Source organism: Patagioenas fasciata, chromosome 10 (assembly GCF_037038585.1).
Source record: "Patagioenas fasciata isolate bPatFas1 chromosome 10, bPatFas1.hap1, whole genome shotgun sequence".
Taxonomy (NCBI): Eukaryota; Metazoa; Chordata; class Aves; order Columbiformes; family Columbidae; genus Patagioenas; species Patagioenas fasciata.
In genome coordinates this window covers 17,212,628-17,233,265 of record NC_092529.1, presented here as the reverse complement: position 1 = coordinate 17,233,265, position 20,638 = coordinate 17,212,628, and the positions used below count along the sequence as shown (strand labels likewise).

The window sequence follows — 20,638 nt, the reverse complement described above, 5'->3', positions numbered from 1 at the left end:
TAAACCAGGAACAAAGAGAATTTGCAACAGCACACCCTCACCGTGCCCCTGCGGAGATGTGCACGGATCCAGGAGCGAGGGCTGTGCCAATTCCTGCAAGAATATGGCACAAGGACACTTGCTCCCCCTCAGTGGCACACCAAGCATCACATCCCTGCTTTAGTAGAACTTGTGAAATAATTCACCACCTTGCTGCAGGGGCCATGGTATGGGACTCATTGTCACTGCTTAAGATGCAATACTTATCGCAATGTCTCTTAAACAAGGGATGTTTAAGGGACAGCCCAGGCAAACCAGAAAGGGCTCCTTGGGATATGAGGCTGCTCCCCAGACTTGGTATACAAGGCTTCTCCCCAAACAGGAAAATAAAAGCTTACTCCTTTGCAAATCAGGGAAAGAAAACACAACTGTCACAAAGAACTGGGGATGAGCTACAGCAGCAAGTGCATGTCACAGCTCATCCAAAGCAGGGTAGATGCCAGCTGTCCCCAAGTGCTTACATGGAAGCAGAAGTGACCAACACCTATGCCTGCCAAGCTGCTTGTCCATTTGGGCCAGATGCTCATGTTCAAAACCAGAAAAAAGAGCCTGTCCAGGAAATGCTGTAGGGCCAGTGCAGGCAGCTGTAGACATCCTGAAGACAGGGTATACAAACAGGTGAGGTATGGTTTCTACAGTTGCATCATACGTGTTTCCTATGGTAACCTACTTACCTGCCAGGGCAAAAGACCCTGATTGTCAACAAATCAGAGAAGCAACAAACTTTCTATCACAACAAATATATCTAGCTCTTAACAAAAGACCAAACTCCAAGATTTGTCTGCAGCTTATATTCCTTGTCCTAACCTAAATGAAGGAAAGAGGCTATTAAATCCTTTTTTGGACCTGCCCTACAAAGCCAGAGCCTCTCTCCTCCTTCTGTTCAAACATCCTCATAAAGTAAAACCCTTTCAGGAAAAAAAATCAGTGACCTTATTGCTCTTCCCTGCCAGTGGCTCAAGAAACACCAGCATGATACTGCTCTTGTTTCTGCCCTTGACAGATACTTTCCCTGGGGAAGTTGTACCTACCTGCATTGGAGTCCCGTTGCACAGCTCTAAGAATTCATATTATGTAAATGCACAGACATGAAAACACCAACTGATTTAGTGTATGTTTTTGCTCTTCCCTTTACGGTAAGTGGCAGTGCAGTAGTAATTCAAACACTGTCATTTGGTGTTCCTCTTTTGGAAGTACCCACACTGATTTTAAAGCAGGCAGGCTTGGCCTGAAATGAGCCCCACAGAGGTGGGTTTTCCTTTGTCTCAGTAACACAGGAAACAAAACAGCTACAAAAAGCCCCAGAGACCACATGGTGATGGTGCAGGGGTGAAGAGGGAAAGATTAATCTGAAAATATCTTGACAGTTTCCAGAACAACATAAAACAAGGAGGGACAAGATAGTACAAAAGTGAAGATCATAAGCAACAACAACATCATCAATGAGAAGATGAAGTCAGGAGATCACTGCAGGAAAGCAGAGGTGCTAAAGGAGCTGTATTCCCACAGCTGTACTTGCCATGCCCGGGAGCATCCACAGGAGCCACACACACACCAGAATAATGTGGTTGTAACTCTCAGAAACATGAGCAAACGGCAGTTTTCCTGCACACTGCAATAACTCCTTGGATAATTTAGCACAGACAGACACTGTGCTATCATATTTCTCCTCCCTCAAAGCTGCAACATCATTTTTTCTAGGGGTGTGCACTGTTGTTTTGGAGTTGGCTTAGGTTTTCCTTAATAGACTCCACAAGTACATACTTCTTTGCACCACGCTGCACACAGTGCTACAGGTACATATAACAGATTAAAAAGTCATCTCTGAACTATTAAAAATCAGATGCAAAGACAAATATATACATGTAGCTACCACACTGGCTAGCATTTCAAATTTGAAAATCCACAGTCTTGAAAATTTGAACCTAAATTCCAGTTGAATCCATCAGATTTTCACGAACTATGGATTCAGCAACATTTTTATAGAAATAGCAGCCCCAGGTTCGTTGGTTCAGAGCAACTCTGAAAGGCAGATAGTGAAACCTGAAACTGTTTGCAGCTAAGCAGCTCAGATGAGAGCACCTTGGCACACACCCCCATGTATCAGAATCGACATGCCTGGAAAGCCTCAAGAATTCATACTGCATTTAATACTACCAGGCACTGAACAATCAGCTTTCAGAAATACAGGGACATCTGAGCAAGACAGTGTCCTCATGTACAGGGCTGTGCAACCACCACAACCCTTTGCACAAGTGACTACGTTTATGGGAACTCCTGGAGTGCATCCATGCAGTTATTCCTGCATGTAGGTGTGCTCCTGCACACACCAATGTGCAGTTCCCATGGAGCAGATGTGCTGTGCATCCTTACCTCAAACATCCCAATGGTAGGTGTTTGGCTGTTAAGAGAAATTACCTTTACTCTGAGGTAGTGAAAGACATTGTTCGAAAGTCTGGGACTTAGTCCTGGCTCAAAGCCCACATTTACACATCCCTTTTTGGAAGGCAGGGACCAAGACCATTGGATCGGTTATTCAGGTATATTATCAACTGCAACTACAGAGTAGCACCAGACAAGTACCTGCATGTCAATTCAACACCAACACGGAAACTCCTCCTTTTCTGTCTCGTCTGCTATTTGCATTCACTTCATGCAGCTCCAATTCATACAAGCCTCCTGCTTCACTGCACTCAGATCTGGGCAGCTGCACCCATCTCACTTGCCTGTCCTCTCCCCCCAGGTAGGTAACAGACTGCCAACACACCCAGGAGAGCCGGGATCCATCAGCAAAAGCAAATCACTGCTTGCCTGCCAGTTATTTCAGCAGCTACGTCTCCAAGGCCACTGAACAAGGGGTCATGTGCTGTACCTTCTGGTGACACCTCTCCTCCAGGACTTGTCATCTTCCCATTTAATTTTAAGCAAGCAGGAGAGGAGTGCAGGAGGGTGAGTTCAAACACAGCACTCTGCCTAACATAACGGCTACGTGAGGAATCCAGGTTTACGTGCAGAGACTGTCAAAACAAGGGGCAGAAGAATTAGTTTACACTGCAGAGCTGTGCATACATTTTAGGAATGTACAATCAGCTTTATGTTAGCCGTTTTTCCTCCTTTAAATGGAACTTTATAAGATACATCTGAGGGGGGGTTACTCCTATCTGACCACCTGTCATTTTAAACCAGACCCTCCCTGCTCAAAATATGCTTAATCCCAAATAAATTGTACAGCAAAAACCAGGAGATGCCCAGAGCTATTTCTGGAAGTGGGGCCTCAAACCATTTTGCAGACAGGCTGCTGTTTTCTGGACAGACATCTCAACCAACCACCCCTGTACTCATGCAGAAATGCTCCCCTTACCTTCTCCTCCACATGTACCATTTTCATCCTACTTGTATACACAGAGAGGAACAGAATTGGGAAGATCAGGTAATACCCTTGCCAGGGTATTCTTGCTTGTTTTTTCAATATTTCTGTGAGCCAACTAGGACTTTGTTTGGTAAGCAATGACAGTATTTAAATGGTGCTGACTAAAATAATTCAATTAAGACATCATGCCTTTTGAAAGACTATGTTTAATTCATGCTACAGCTCTTTCCCCACCCCCCCATGCTGTGGATTCAGCTATTCAGACTGTGATCCTCCACACAAGCCAAACACATAAGAATTCTTGCACCTCCAATGCACAGAGACATGACAATATTTGGCCTTTTTCCATGGCAAGGTGTAAGCAAATTGGAGTTTTACCAGGACTCAAAGCCATTTGGATACTTCTGGACACAAGCCAGTTTATAACTATCTGGGAATCAAGAAAGAAAATTTATCGGAAAAAATCATCCCAACACACACAGGACTTCTGAAATAGCAGCTTCTGAAGGAGCTGGTACAAGCTGCTGTTGTAAATGGGATATTAAACTACCCGATTCACTCAGGTTGTTTTCTACAGGCTTCACTTGAGACTTTAAATTTTGTACAAAGTTTTCAACACCTTCACAGTGGTCAAGCTGAAAGGGCACTTAACATGAGAAGCACAAATTTAATGGTGCGCCAGTATAGCAGCACAGAGCCCACTATAACAAACATTACAGTCTTGCTAAGGCTCCCAGGATAATGCACTGAGTTGAAGCTACTTGTTGCTTCTTACTCAAACCCTGTGGGCTTTTTTATCTGAGAAAAGGAGTACCTTGCTTTGGGACTGTGATTTCTTGAGAAGCAAAGAGTCTCTCACTAATTCTGTCCCACAGGTAAAGTCACCCAGATCCATTTTCAGGGCACAGACAACACAGAGGGACACTCACTTTGGGCTCTCTCTGCCTTTGCTCTCCCAAACTTGCTCTCAAACCACCCCACACCTCTTCTTTTAGACAAACTATCATATTATATGCATGAAAATAAACTATTTAGCCCCATGGTGACAATCTGCTTGCCCCTCCTGACCAGTAGCTAACTCCACACTGCCAACAGGACATGCTTATCAATCTTCCTGAAACAAAGAGCCAACTAGAGCAACCCTTGTTGAACCACAGCACAGCCCCTAGTGAAGGGAAGCCCCGAGTTCTAATTACTCCAACAGCTGACAGAATAGTCTGTCAAGGCTTTTTCTTCAGGAACAACATGATTTAGTACCAAGATAAGTATTTAGCTATCCACTGCTTTACAATAACTTCCCATTTTGCATCACTCAACTCTACTTTTTGATAAGGAATCTGCAGCAATCCAAGACATGAGTCTAGTTAGATGATCATTTGACCAAGCACTGTTGGAGGAAGAAAACATGTTCTGCCCTGACACGAATTAGCAATGCCAGCCTCTGCACCCAGCCCTCGGTACCACGCAGGACAAGCTTAACATTCTGCTGCTTCTACTGCTCTTGGTTTGACAGAGCTGTGCAAACAGATAACAACCAACCAGCCAGCTGACTTCCAGTGTTTCAGAAGTTGGAAGCTAAAACACTGAAGGCCTCAATCTGCTTCTAACTCAGGTCAGTTCCAGGAGTTTAACTGGTCAGGTAAAATAACTGGTCTGGGACATCCTGCCTGTACCAGAGCCTCTGACCAGCTTTGGGGTGTCTCATGCAAACAAGATGCATAAAAGCAGAACAGTACAAAGAGCTTTGGGAAATGTTTTGACAACAACAGTTACAACCCATCACACTCCTGTGTTACCTCAGCTTTAACAAGTTTCTCCACGTCAGCTCCCCTCCCTGCCTTCAGCCCACAGCAAATGTTATGGCTTTATTTTTTTCCTCTTAAGACCATTCACTACAGGCTAGGAGCTAATTTATGGCAATTCATTAGGCTACTCTAATCCAGGCAACAACAATTCATGCTGTAACTTTATGAAATGAATGCTTCACAAAAATACTACCCCACCCTTGCAAAAAGTTAATTAAGGATTCTTTTACCTGCTCTCAGAAGATCACAAGGCAGATGCTGTCAGACGGGTTTGCCTTCTGTTACTACCAATTTCAGTAGCAATTCATCTCTCCTAATCCCATTCTGAATATCAGGTACTCACACAGACATATTAAAATGAAATAAAGAGGTTTGTTGTAGCCACCCAGGCAGGAGCATTGGTTCAGATGGAGCTGGCAGAGAGGAAAAGACAACTGAGCATACAGGGATGACTTGCTCTTCCTAAAATCTAGAGGACATGCTGTTCTTCTGGAGACCCCTGGCCCTCCAAATATTTACTTGAGGTTACTTTATGTGCACAGTTTCCTAGAGGAATGGTGAGCATGCAGAGCACATTCCTCTGCTAAGTACCATCTTCAAAATTTGGGTAAATACCAGCACATTCCTGCCCAGCTCACACAAACAATTAGAATTCTAATTTCAGAAGCAGAGTTTGAAAGAGTATCCTTGCTGCCTGGTATTCACTAAAACCAAGCACAACTTAACTGATTTTGTCCTCTGCTAACCAAAACTGTTAAACTCTCAAGGTGGACACATTTATCCCAGTAAATGATTACTCTAAACTGTATCATTTAGACAAAAAAGGTAGTTGTAGCCATGCCAGGAGGTTCTAGCAGGTAAAAAATAGTATCCTGTATGTAGAGAACTATCCTTGACAGTAATGAAGCCATTGGTAATGTTACTGTCATTAGATACTGAGAATTTACTGGAAAGTGGTAAACTTTGTCTTCCTGTCTTGCTCCATCATCCCCTTGTACACAGGTGTCACAGCTACAGTTTAATTGCTTACCTGAAATAATCACACACTGAAGTGGCAAATGCAAACTTTTCAAATATTTTATGCTTAAGAAGGGCACAAAGCACCTCCAAATCCTTCCTCACACAAAATAAGTCCAGACCCTCGGATCCCATCACTGCCTGGTCCAAGCTTAATCTGCTTTAAAGCCAAAGGTCTGCCCTGGACATTTCTCTGCTAGTTTTTCAAAACAACCTTCCGGGGCCTGGCTGGGATTTTTATCTGAAGAATTCCTTACCACAAAACAAGACCAAATCAGGTTTGTATCAACTTTCTCAGCATTCTGTGCTATCACTCCTCCTTACCCTGTATTGAGTGGTTCTGCCTTTGGGTTTGCACCCATCAAACATTTGTCATGGTGGGTTTTCTACACTGCCCTGTGCAAACCCCCTCTTGCTTTGATGTTTATTTGCACACCTTGCCTGTGTTGTGAGGAGCCACTGTTGACTCGGAATTGCAGTTCTCCGAATCATTTACTCTAGGAGTTTCCACACCAGTTACAAGAACCAGCTCAAATAAGAGACCACTGAAACATGGAACTATTTCAACCAGATCTTTCCAGCTCCTCAGAAAGAAAAAGCACGCAGATTTCACTTTGGTTTTTGCTTCCCATGATTTTTCTCCCTAGGCACAAGCGTCCTTCACCTTCTTTATTCTTCCACACAGAATTACCCTTTGAATTTAAAGTCACAAACCTCAAGGACAGCCTCTAAAGCTCCACAAACATGCAGAATTCCTCAGTAAAAATAAATCAGTTAAGATGGGCTAACTCCAGACAAGTCCTTTTTTGAGGAGTAGGCTGTGCTAAACCAACATAAGCAGCATCAGGACTGACCCTGGGACCTCCAGAGCTCGGAAGGGATATGGTGTGAGTTGTGTGGGCCCAGGCAAAAGAGCCAGTGATATCAGGGACTGAACGCAGTATGCAGCCTTAAAATAGAAGTCCCTCCAGCCTGAGGTAATGGTGTTGCTGCTAAAAGCTACTTTTACATCTGTCTTAGCCCCAGAGGAAGAAAGAGGGCTACACACAGGTGTTACGATTCATCTACTACAGACTTCCTAGTCAGACATCACCTTCTCCTCCCAAACCTTTTATTCTCTTCCAGAAGGAGATATCAGCTGCTTTGGGCAGAGCAGTACCTTGAGCCTTATCAGACATCATCTCCTGTACAACAGGAATTTCCACTCCTACCTGCCCCAGGAGGCAGAGCCGCCCTCAGCCCCCCTTCCCCAGACCTGGGAGGGTCCCCAGGGTTTGATGGCTCCAGGGTACAAGACTGGGAAGTGCTGGGAGGAACAGCTGGGGCCAGTGTCAGACAGAGATCCCACTCCTCTCCACCCAGCATCCATGCACACACACTCCTGCGCACATCCCTGACACCTCCAGAGGCCCAGCACTGCCATCGTGTTGCACCCAGAACCGGACTTTTACTCTGACAAGTGTTGCAGAGGAAGACAACAGGCATAAACAATGAGTTGCCAGCAAAATCCATTTTAACCACAGTATGATCTTAGCATCCACGTGAAGCATCACTGACAGCCCTTTAGTACAATGTGCAGAACACAGAGTATATTTTATAATTGCATGCCATACTGTCCCATATGAAGCTCACAGTAAAAATCCTCGTTTCCCCCAGTTCTCTCCAATTTGAAAACAACCTACTCGGATACTCGTTTTAGTAATGTGAACAGGCCACTGCAGGAACATCTTGGCAGCACAGCCAATGGTGCCACCAGCAGACGCTGTGTTAAGCCCACCAATATGTCCTTCCAAATGGGCCTTAATTTTTATAAATAACTCAACTTGCTACTTCCTTGTTACATCTGGCAGTTCTGTACAACAGTACTTTGCAGTCCAAGGCTACAAAACCACAGTAAGAGAGGGAAGCTCGTACTTAAAATTCAGGTGTGTGAGGGCCAGGTCCCACTGCATTGCCATTGGAGGGGTGTGGAGAACTACACAGCTTGTTCAGACCATGATCTCCAACCGTCCCTAACTGCTGTTCATTGAAGGCACCTAACAGCTCTACCGCTGAGTGAAGTGTGCCAACTGTTGTTTAAGATTAGCTGTTACAACACAGGCCAATGCACCTGAGTGTTAGTCAGAGACTGAGTAGTTTGTATTGAGATTTAAACAGCTGGATTACAACAATAAAAAAAAATCTACTGACACAAAAAACCACACACACATTAAATGCGACTTCTAGTACCTCAAAGCAGAGGTTTGAGCCTGTAACTACTTGCTCCTTCATAAGGCACATCTCCAAAAGACCCATCAGGCAGGAGTTACCCTTAAATTCGGGAAACTGAGTCTTACTCTGGAGCCTCCTACCCTGCTCCTACCCAGGCAGCTGGCATCTCCCCCTGCAGTTTTCACAGTTCAGGTCTCAGCTGAGAAAACAGACCACATCTCCTAGGCCTATTTTCGTGCTTTTTCATAATTAAGAGAAAGAAATAACACAACAACTTTATTTACTGAGACAAAGAAATGCCCCAGAAGCAGTAAACATGTTCCACACCTGCCTGCAGCAGGGCTGCACACACTCAGCACAGCAACAGTCTGGGAGTGAGAATCACAGATTAATGTTCCACTTACCTGGACTCACAGGGCGAAGCTTTCTAAGGATGAACCACCAGGCAGTTCATTCCCCGCAGCGTTTCCACACTCGCTGCTCCCCACTTAACACCACTTGTCTTTGTTTCTCCTCTGGCTGCTCTTTCCAGCTCAGTCCCTCCCATGGCTAGCTGTTCTTACTACTTTTTTTACTCCACATTTTATTTTAGGACAACAGGACTGCAGAACACCACTAGTATGTAAAAAACAAAACCAAACAAGTATAATCTTGCAGAGGAAGTGCCAGACACACAGTCTGCCACACAGCACAACCCACCACCCTGTACTTAAACAGCAGAATTGGAGACAACAACTGCTAAAGCAAACTGGGAGGCTCATTCCTGGTGCCACTAAAATCCCACGCAGCTATGGTTTAGCTGAGAGCAAAGATGACACACTCAAATGTAGTTAAATAAACATACCGTATCTCAGCTGCTGCACAGCCCAGGCTCCATCCAAGTAATATGGGGGAGTTTGAATTAGGGAAAGGGATTGCTCTCAGACGGATCAGAGGTGTAGCTTGCCCTGACAAGCATATGATGCTGTGACAGGGTGCAACTTCCGAAAGATGAGATGTTAATGCATTACTAACAACCATTTCTGCTATTAAACAAAGGTAGTCATGCTGGGTTTTTAAAAAAGTCAGGCTGAGCATGAAGGGGTTAAAATTACTGATATAAGCTCCCCAATGCTCAAAGTGGAGCAAGTTGCAAGTTAGCAACCAAGTTAACTCAGAGTAGGAGGATACCTTCAATGTACTTCAGAACAGGGTTAATGCTGGAGCTCACCTTAGCCTCGTTAAATAGTTTTTCCTAAAGATTTCTTCAAATACCTTTGTTACAAAACTTACTTGTTTACTGATAAATTGAGATCTGATATGCCATCTGATATGCTGGACAGTGCAACAGAACATTTTCCTTTTTTCCTACCAGATTTCTTTTCCCTCCAGTTTGATTTTCCTCAGAGAGATCTATGTTATACACACACAGACACACACAGCAGAGACCCTTCTCCTCCCTTCCAAACCCAGGACATACCCACATGGCTTTGACCCACATCCCCCCTTGACTAGAAATGAACATCCAAGAAATCCCCATCCCTAAAGACCATTAAGACAAGTAGTGTAGCACATTACAGCGAATCTTCCTGTAAGTCTGTAGTACAGAGGTAAGGGTCACTAATATTTTTTAAAGTGACCAAGGTTTGCAAAGGAAATTTATCACACCAGTAACACCCAGTAGGCACACATATACCCCCCCACTTCCTTCCCCACACCCACTGTCAGGTCAATTTGAAAAAGCCCATGGTTTTCTTCTCCTTCCCCCAACAATAATCAGTTCATCTAAGTGACAAACTTAGGAAGCCTTAACACCAGTGTGTTTATCAGCTTCATGCCTACAAAAACAGCTGTACAAGTTTGCTGGTGTCCCTTGGATGTCCCAAACTAACAAGTACACACTTACCAGATTTCAACTTCAATTCACCTTCTATTTCATGGAAACCCATAATTAGATGACTTATCTCATTCCCAGCAGATACTCATGTCCAATCCTCAATGGCGATTTGCTTTTAAGTGCAATGAAGGCTAAAACATGGAAAAGGAGTTGCACTGTTGCCAAGAGAGGCAGACTCACATGTTCAACATTTGGAAATACTGACAGATAAGCACATAACCGCTTGCTCTTGTGCCAGATAATGCATCAGCCTCAACGCTGCCAAACAGACACCTCCTGGAGCTTCCTATTTCTGCCTCCCATGTAAGTGACATCAGGTGAGGCTGGAAAAGTGATTAGGAACAATTATTCTCCAAACTTTCTCCTCTGCACAAGAGCACAGACTATTAAATCAGATTGAGATGCAACCTATTTTCAAGATGATTGAGACAACAAAGTTAGAAAGATTTCAATTACCTAGATTACAGAAGAAAGCAAAACACAGACACATTTTGGAAGACAGAAGAACAAATCAAGTCTATCAGCTGTTTGCAAAGCTATTTTGACACTGGAGGAGGAACAAGTGATTTGAAATACTTATTTTATTGTAAAACTGAGTAACATCATACAGACTCAGGAATCACACTACAGCACATCCTTTTACATTTCCCACATTTTACCTTACTGCTCTATATGCAGTGGTGCAGTCATTATACTGAAAGATTATAATTATAATTTTGATCATTTAAAATTTGCTTTTAGCCAGGCCCTGCTCTCAGGCAGCATTCCTGCAAACAGGGACATTTCCTTCATATTATGCACAAGAGGGAACTCACTGTCTGAGTTGGATACACTTAAATTGCTGGGTCCACAATCCGGAAGAGTTTATAGTGCGTTTTCTAAACCAGGAACAGAAGTCCAATTGAAAATAAAGTAAGGAAAAGATCTTAGAAGTAAGAAGAAGAAATCCCCCAAATCATTAAACATCTGCAGCTATCTCTGTGTACTGGGTACAATTTGGAGTTCATTCCCAAGCTCCAGACACATATTTCTGATCATTATCACTTTCAGGGACAACATGACAAGTCATGTCAAGGTTTAATCTTCCACACACCCCCTCCATTTTTAAAAATAGTCTTCTTAGGTTTAAGACATTTTACTTTTTACAATAACTCTTTCCTTTCTGGTTTGGTTCAGTCCCAGCTCTTGCACAACAGCTACTGAATATGTGTACATCTGCTTTCCATAATATCCAAACAGGACTGTTAAGACTGATGCAGTAACTGTGTTAGTGTAACATACACATTTAGCACTGCAATGCCCCTAGAGGTATTATGTCACATAAAATACATCAATATGCTACTATCTCAGACTGAGGCTAGATCACGGATGGCAGTCGCCTTTCGTGCAGTGCCCAGCCCAGAGCTATGGTTCTGCCTACCTGCTCTCTTCTTCTCCCTCTTGGTTTTCTAGGCTCCTGTCCTCATTACCAATCCAGGTTTGCTTGCTGCTCTAAAACAACCCTACATCTATCATCTTTCACCTCTCCATTACATGAGCCTTAAACCAAAGAAATGAGCACATCAAGCATTGCTGAATGAAACTATTCCACATGGTCTGACTACAGACCAACAGCCTCTGCTGTGTTCTCAGGACCAGGTTAAGCTGACTCAAGTGAAAACACTCAAATATTCACCAATTACTTTTTATTGCTTTAAACTTGTTTCTAAACTAGAGAAATTGGTCTCTGCACCAAGATATTGCTGATGTCTCTCCAAGCCCTTCTAGGACTTGTTGGGAAAGAATAAAGAAGATACACGACATTTGCTGATGCTGTTTCACCTACTATTTAAAAGTAATTGAAATTTTGCAGCAGTCTGTTTCCTAATCTTACACTTCACTTCAATGGGGTGGAGGGGGAAATCAGCTGAGTCATTTATGAATAAAGCTGGAACATCTGGGAATTACTATTTCAGTAGAACTCTGCAATTTCATATCTCTAAAAGCACACAAATACAGCATTTTAAGGAGATACTTCATTAAAACTCCAGGTGATATTCTGGCCTTAAGATTCAAGATGCTCAAGATTTCATCACTGATTTCTCATATTTTGTCACTTGATGTTTTATAAGATTTTTCAGAATTGAAAGCTTCAAAAGTAATCTTTCTTGGAAAATTTTTGGAGAGAGAATAATTATTTGTAATCTTATTTTAATGCCCTATAGCAATAATAACCAGGAAATTGCAGAAAAATGTGTCTATTTTTCTTTTGTTCATGCTTTTGGGTAAAAGGGCTTTGTTTTCCATGCAACAGAAAGTAAATGGATTTGTTTCTAAAACCATCTCTCTCCTACACTGGGATCTAAAAAAAAAAATAGAGGATTAATTCTATGAAAGAGATTTATATATGTGGAGATTACCCAGCCTATGGATCTCTTTCAAAGAAACTAAAGATATCTCAGACATTAGCATGAGAAAAGTAGCCCTACAGTTTGGGTTTTTTTAAACATATTAGGAAGGGTTTTGGATGCCCATGTCCCACTGCAAAGGCATCACCACACAGCAGTGTGACCAGGCTGTGGCAATTTAAACGGATCACTGACGATCAGTAACCAATCACCTATGTGCTCCAAGACCAGCAAACAATGACAGAAACAATTCTTTTAGCTCAGTAACTAGACGGTATGATTTCAAAACATACCTAAGGGCTTTGAAAACAAACAAAAATCATCTTTCAACTAGAGGAGGATAGTAGTGATCAGTCTCATCCTGGCAGAGGAAAGAAAGGACCCAAGTGGATTTGGGCTTCATACAGTTGAGTTCTGGGCTGTCTTGGGAAACACTCTTCATCAAGTTTTTAAAAATAGTTTAAGCTGACAGATAACTAACAAGATAGCCCCAGTAGAACTGCATTTCTTCTCCCTCTTCAGCATCCCCCTTCCTTTGCACTGAAGCTTTGACAACTGCTGTAAATCTGAAGCTCTTGTCAGCTCTACATCCAGCTAATCTACTAGTTTGGTCTCTAAACAAAGAAGTCATCACATAAGTATATCCTTCCATGACTTTGCAGAAGACAGCCATGTAAACAGACTACACAGGAAACAAAAAACTGAAATTACAGTTTGCATGTATTTGATGTGCAGTCTATGTTTTCCAAAAATTACTGCAATTCTGAAGGAACTATGGTTTGATGGTTTGTTGTGTTGCTTTAAATAGCAAAAGAAAATTAAAGTCCCTTCATTCTATGAGCTATACCATTTAACAACAGAACTGTTAACCATTGCTGAAAGCACTTACGCATTATGACCGGGGGCAAGAGGAAGGCTTAATGCCTTGAAATGGCTGCAACCAAACAACAGCAGCTTTGCCTGTGGCTTTTCACCATTACATCAGATACAGACTGCTTAGCCTGTTAAAAATATGTATACACGCTTTAAGGCAGCCAAAGACTAGCTCCTACAACTAAACACTGTCATACAATACTGCTGGTGATGCATGCTACACAATGACATAGCTCATTTATCAATGATGCCCAGCGACCCACTTACCCTGCTCAGTTCTTGACTTCACTATATTCTCAGCAAATAGTTTTAAGTATGGACCAGTCTTGCAGCACATGGCACACGCTGGTTTATCTGAGGACTGACAACAAATATAGAGGTGCCAAGCCCATGTCTCCCATCAGTGATCCTTCCTGCAATGACGTGATGATTTAAAGAGCTTGATCTTTCTTCATCTCATGTGGTTGTGTATGCTCTACAGCTGTCCTCAGTTGCTCAGAACTCCTTAAACCAAAATATGGTCGCTTTATGGAAACCATTGTCTACAGGCAACTCTTCACATTCCATCCACAATCAGTTCTCATGTTAAACTCAAAAACCATTTCACCGTGGTTCAGGAAAAAAAATACATGATTCAAATCCTAGTATTATCCCCTTAGAGAATTTGTTATTTTACTTTTTAGGTTTTGGTATATAATCTGAGAGGAAAAGTCTGAAATGTGATTAACCACAAGGGCCTCATAGTAAATGAGCTCAGGGTAAGTTGTAAATTCTATTGCCATGTGGCCTGAACATGCAATCTCTTTCCTTCCCCATGCCACTCTGGATGGGGGTGACAGGGAATATCTCCCAAGTCAGCTGCTCTCCCAGTGTGTCACTCCTCCAGGTTGGCTGTGCGACCCAGTTCAAACCCATGGAAAGGCAGAGCCTGATGCTGCCAACCAACCCATGTCTGCTGCTGAGCTGAACCTGTCAAGTGAAACCAGCACAGCCAGGAAGAAGCACTGAATGACACCAGCACTGCCCATGTGAGCTGGAAGGATCTCAGCTCCTCTTGCAGCGCTGTGGTTGCTCCAATCACTAACTCAAATTATACTCTATAGGAATGGAAATCTACACAAAGATCAAAACTTGGTGGCCTGAGCATCTTCTAGTGTGTCTGAGGGTTAAGTCAGGCACTTCCAGTCAAGAGTAAAGTCAGCATGTGAAGAAGTTAACCATCCTTCTCCTTGAGATTCACTGCTCTAGATTTTCAAACTGGGCATAGGCTTATAGAAAGAGCAGTGCCAGCCTGGTTTGGATGCTGCCTGACAACTTTACATCCTAGAAATCATCTCACACTGCATTATAGCTCTTCCTCCACTGGTCCTCCTAGCTTAACCTGGACAACGTTGCATCTAAAATAAAGGTTTCTATTAACCCTGGGATTGAACAGCTCTGAGCCACACACAGCAGCGCACCCTGGCTACCATGCAATGATCAACACACCATGGCACTGAGATCCAGAAGACACAGGGTGCAGGGTGCTAATTCAGAGCTACCTTACTCTGTCCAAAATCATGTCAGCCCATGCCATGGAGTCAGGCTGAGGTTTCCTAGCCATGTTTTCCAAATAGCCATGGTTCCTCACACCCCCATCCCTTTTGCTACTCCTTATATTCATGTAACTGCTGTAACACAGCATCCCAGGGAGAGAAGGCGGCAAACAAAAGACATTATAGCCAATTTGTATGGGAAAAAATCAATTAAGTTCAGACATCTCATTGACCTTCTAACCTGTTTATCCCCCAGCTTTAATTTATACTACCACTTGCAAATGGATTTGACAAATCGGCCCACCATTTCCCTAGGAAGGTGCAACAGGCACGGACAGAGTGCCTGGATCTCAGAATACTCCATTTATCCAGATCCTTCTCTCTCCCCGCCTGCCATTCAGTGGATGCTAAGGAGCGCTGAGGGAATAAAATAGGATACAGAAAATACACAAGAGCTCTTTGAAGCCCTGCAGTGGGCCTCCTTTTTACCTTCCACTGATTTAATTACCAGAAACTAAGGGCTAACTTGCCAAAACCAAGAATGCCCATACATTGCCACATCAGCCCAGTCCCACAGAGGTGACGGAGCCACACTGGGAGTCTTTTCATGCCACACTTCACTTTTATGCATTCACAAAACTGGACTTAACATGCACTGAAAATAAGTTATAGGTGGCGGTGGGAGGTGTTTTTACTGTTATAAGACAAAGCCTAAGAAAGAGCTCCAAGTTCTATTGCTGAAAAGCATTTGCATCCTTTATTCTGGGGAACCAGATAGCAATTTCATCTCACTAGCCAGAAAACACCCTAGCTTCAGCAAGTACAAAACCAGCATCCTCACAGTAAATCACAGAAGAACAGTCACCTGTATGTTAGACCTCAGGAATTCATTCACTCCTGTCATGTTTACAAAATTATGGGATTCCAGGGCTTATTAACACACTGAAAGGTTTCTGTACAATCCCCATCTTTTGACTAAGATGACATATTTCTATGGACTGAATGGTACTTTCTTAGTAAGTGTTTTTGGACATGTTTAATATATCAGAATCAAACAAAAAAAGATCAAGTCTGACACAGCTGCATCCATGCAAGTCCAAGGGAATCAGCGAATTAATCTCATAATAAAATAGACCAAAGCTTGAAATAGGTGCAGTTGCATGGAATACAATTTTTTCCAAGGCAAGCATTGTTAACTTCTGCAGAATAAGCTCCTTGAAAAAGAGGAAAAGGGCAGCTTCAAGAAAACAACTTTAAAGAAGCAGAGAACACAAGTGAAAATACATACATTTTTCTGAATGTGTGTTCCTGCCTCTGTACGAACCGGCCAAAAGCAAGCACTGCAGTCTTCTCCAGCCTGCAGACACAGCTTGCTAGCCAGTGCCTCTGCGGCTCCTCTAAGGTTTCCCAAGTTATTGCCAAGTAAAAATTGATTGAACACTGACTATTTCACTGCAGCTATTGGAAATCCCACAAAAGTTATTAGAATGAGCTCAGCTGCTCTATGCTTTCTATTAGGTAAAACTCTAAATAAAGGCAGAGCTTAAAGAACACAATCCCCCAAAGAAAAAACCAACAAGCCCCCTGGCCAGCAGCTATGCTTTCAAATGGATCCAAGACTGAAAACCAATCCACTACAGAAGACGGGACCTGACTCTTTTGGAGACACCGCTGTAACAAGCTCCTAACCTGGCCTCTCTCTAGTTCTCACCCTCAGACCACTACAGGCACTCTCAAACTTTTTTCAAGTAACAGTGTATTCAACATTAGACTCTCCAGTTACATTCAACTAAAGCTACATTCAGTTAGCCAAGGACCCATCTAGTCCCATGTATTAAAAAGGGAGCTGTGAGGTCAAAGGTAAAGCATTATGTTATTTTACATCATAGCAATGACCGGGTTAGAAAGCCCAGTCTAAAAACCACAGAGTGCTTAGTATAATTCAGACTGATATCAAGTGGTGTATAGAACCAGAAATCTCATCCTTACCATGCAGCAGGTTCTAAGTGAAGTTTATTTCCATTTAGTTCACAGCCATTCAAGTTTAATTTGAGTCAAATTGAAACATGGTTCATTAAAAAGGAGAATTTTCTCAAAATAGGTAGGTCTGGACTTAAAAGCTCTATACGGGAGAGGGAAAACGCATGTCAGGGTATCATGTCTGCAGACGACCTGCGGCTAAGGAGGGGTGGAGGAAAAGAGAGGCGAGAGGAAACACACAGAGAACAATACGGGGAAAGGGACTATTCTCGGGGAGAGGGAGGATGCGAGGCCAAGCCGGGAAGGCAAACAAGGGCAACAAAAGCAAAGGAAGCGCCCTGGGCTTCCTCCGTGGGGCCTTGGTCCGGCGGGGATGTATTTCTATCCTACTGTGCCTGTTCACACCCCTATGGACCCTGCGCTGTGGCTACATCCAGTGCCACACGGCTCCTTTCTTTAAGGGGAATGACAAGATGACAGCGCCGGTGGATGCGCTCCTGCTTGGCAGACTAAGTTAGGGTGGGAACACTTCTCAGATTCCTTAGTCCCTGAACGGTACTCATTGTCTGAAAACGAGCAAATATTTGTTATCGCCCGAGCCGAGAGCAGAATCGCAGTGGTGACACTCAATTCTTCATCACGCTCCATGGGGAATTCAATCTCCCTGGAGAGCTCCCAGGTTTGCTGTTCTCGGCAGTCCCCGACTCCGCCAGACACCGAACTTGAACCAAGCGGGGGACGGGACGAGTGGGCAGAGCCACGAGTGGGTGGGGAGCCCCCGGCCCCTCACCGCCGCTCCCGCGTGGGTGTGGCCGCGCGTTTCCCTCGCGGTATCACGGCGGGGAGAACCCCGCAGCTTCAGCCTTCATCCCACGGGAGCCCCGCACCGTGTACCCCTCAGTCGGCGCATCCCCTCCACCGCCCTCTCCCTCCTGTCACCCGTTGCTCCCGCCCTTCAGGAGAACAATGCGCTGCCCGCCCCGGCTCTTACCTTGGCGGGGGCTCCCTGCCGCGGTGCGGGCAGCCCGGCTGGCGGCCGCCCGCTGAGCGCTCGGGGCTGCCGGCGGAGCCCAGCCCGCCCCGCCCGGCCCCGCCGCCGATGCCGCCTCTCCCCTCGCATCCACCCCCGCGGCGGCTGCCGGCTCCTCACCGCACACCCGGCGGGGGCAGGGCTTAGAGCCGGCGAGTCCCGCACGCCCGGCGGGGCAGGGCTTAGAGCTGGCCCGGCTCCCCTCCGCATCGGGGTGCGAAGGGCAGCTCCGCCCTCGGCTGCGGGGATCCTACTCCCCCTCCCCGTGTGTGAGGAGGGGGACCAAGAGACCCGCAGCCACTCCCAGTAGCACAAGACGCGATGGCGATGGATGCTCAGGTCATGTTTACATCTGTGAGCGTGTGCATGTGCACACGCAGACACGATCTCACCCCTCACAAAGCCCCGCAGCTGCCTCCTTGCACAGGAGAGGGGACACGGGCAAGTTAGAGCATCCTCGCCCTCAACTTCAGCAAAAGCCGGAGCCACGGAGGGACGTGTCCAGCCCTGCTCTCTACATACCAGTATAGTCAACGCTGGCAATTCCCCTGGGTCGCCTTCCCCAGAGCCGCTCTGGGTCCTCCCTCGGCTTTGATTTAGTCCCAGTTGCAATTCACAATATAGGCAGAAGATGCGTGTCATCACCTCTTAGATGATATATGGATATTTCTACAGAGTAGTGGCTGGACCCATAAGGGTCCTTTGTCATCCTCTGGAGGTGAAACAAAACAATGAGTTCAAGAATATCCGTGCTGGTATGTTACAAATGCAGGCTTCTATTTACGGTATGGAAATGGATTGTCTAAAGTATAGCAATGAACAGCAGTCTGCCTATTGTTGGGGGTTGTCAGATAAACTGGAGGTGCTTGCAAATCATGTTAGAAACCCAGCTTGCCATTTGAAATGAGCAGCCTTATAGCAAGTCCTATATATTTCACAAAACAAATCACTGCAGCTAAAACAGCACTTGTGCTGTGAAAAAATTTACTCTAGTACTTTGCCATGAAGAAATATGCCGTTATTTTTCTCAAAATTTCACAAATCCTTGTTAGTTCATTTAACCAAAATTAAGAGGATCACAAGATCCTCCTAGGTAAATAGGATTTTTTTTTTTTTTTTCCCCATGCAATTGTCTCACATTAAATAACACTTATTAGCCCTGGCAATGCCAGGTCTTCCTATTTATCACATCTACAGACAACATTACCCAGCTATCTGGTGCTTTTCTTAAAGCAGAGGAATGAACTCAGCTTGACTTACATATTTTGCATACATCTCCATCTACATTTGTGCAGGATTCCTTGGCAATATTGCACCCATGCCATTGTAGCAGCAATCTGTTCATGCTGTCCTGGTACTTAGTACATCAATCATGCTAGCAGTGTTCATCCAGTTCATTCTCTTGCCTCTCCTGTCTCATTTCTGCTTATACCTGAGGGGGCCCCCATGCCTGGTCTTTGCTGTCATCTGACTTACTTGGGGTTTTTTTCTTCCTTCTGTTCCTCTGGGGTTGCAGTCTGGGGATTGAGAAGTGGTCTCAGATGTTTCCTATTGCCAGGAAGATAGCAACATTGGCCTCTCCTGCTACAACTCGCCACAAATAAGAGTGAGGCCATAACTTCAGGTCATTGGCTTTTGAACATCGCCCTCCAAACTTTCTTCCATACAGCCTGCATCCTACAGATCCTTCATGCCTGCTTTACTCACAGGCTCTCACAGGTTTCCTTTACATTCATGTGCTCGGGAGTTTGTCTGCTCCCTAGAAACACTGAACAGATTGTTTTAGCTACATGTACCACTGTATCAGTAGTCTCATCCCTGCCTAATTTCCAGCTACTATCAACTGCCATCCCCCAGTGGGCTCTGTACTGCAGAGGATGAACAACTATGCAGTCTCCCTAAAAAGATTGTTCTATATCACAAGAAATTCTAACACTCCCTATTATTTCAACCGTTACAATTCACCATACCCTCTGTGTGTGTAGTACTTCATTAAGGGAAGTTACACTGACATTTTCAAGTGATGTATGCATCCATTTGCCTTCCACAAATAATCCTAAATCAAAGTCTAGATACAGAGGAGTGAGCTTCCTTTGGAGAGGAAAGGTCAGCCAGTATTTATAGTAGCTGAAACAAATGCTCTTTATCTGGTTTATAGCTGTATTATAATAAAATCAAAAGCTTACAGAAAACAGTGCAGATGCACCTGTACAGATAATGAGTGATAACAGTGCATGACAGCAGAGAGGACCTTCCAGTGTGATTGATGAAGTGATGCAGGGTAAAATTCTTCAGCCAGCTTTGCACTTGACCCTGTGATAATAACCTATACCAGCTCCCCGTTGTGGTTGGTGTCTGACAAATCCACAAGTTCTTTCCCTCAAGAGCAGAGAGGCCAGGGATATGAGGCATAGAGGAACCTGGAGATGTGGTTTGCCCAAGGTCTCACAGCAAGCCACAAAGAATTTGTCCCACTTTCAACCAAGCCACCTCAGAGTACATGTCCTACATTAAG

The 20,638-nt window shown here is 44.3% G+C and overlaps 1 protein-coding gene across 2 annotated transcripts in view; it reads right to left on the bottom strand.

Moving 5' to 3' along the window:
• The window catches only part of FRMD4B (FERM domain containing 4B), a 130,026-nt gene extending 111,225 nt beyond the window's left edge, over positions 1 to 18,801 (bottom strand). Inside the window, exon 1 of one of the 2 annotated variants that reach the window (XM_071813239.1) lies at positions 18,646 to 18,801. In XM_071813239.1, the coding sequence (XP_071669340.1) occupies positions 18,646 to 18,765 (120 nt within the window). In that variant the 5' untranslated portion in view covers positions 18,766 to 18,801. Of the gene's footprint in view, positions 1 to 18,084; positions 18,235 to 18,645 lie in introns of those variants that run through there. The other variant, XM_065845695.2, reaches the window with a different exon arrangement.
• Between the last annotated feature and the right edge of the window lie 1,837 nt (positions 18,802 to 20,638).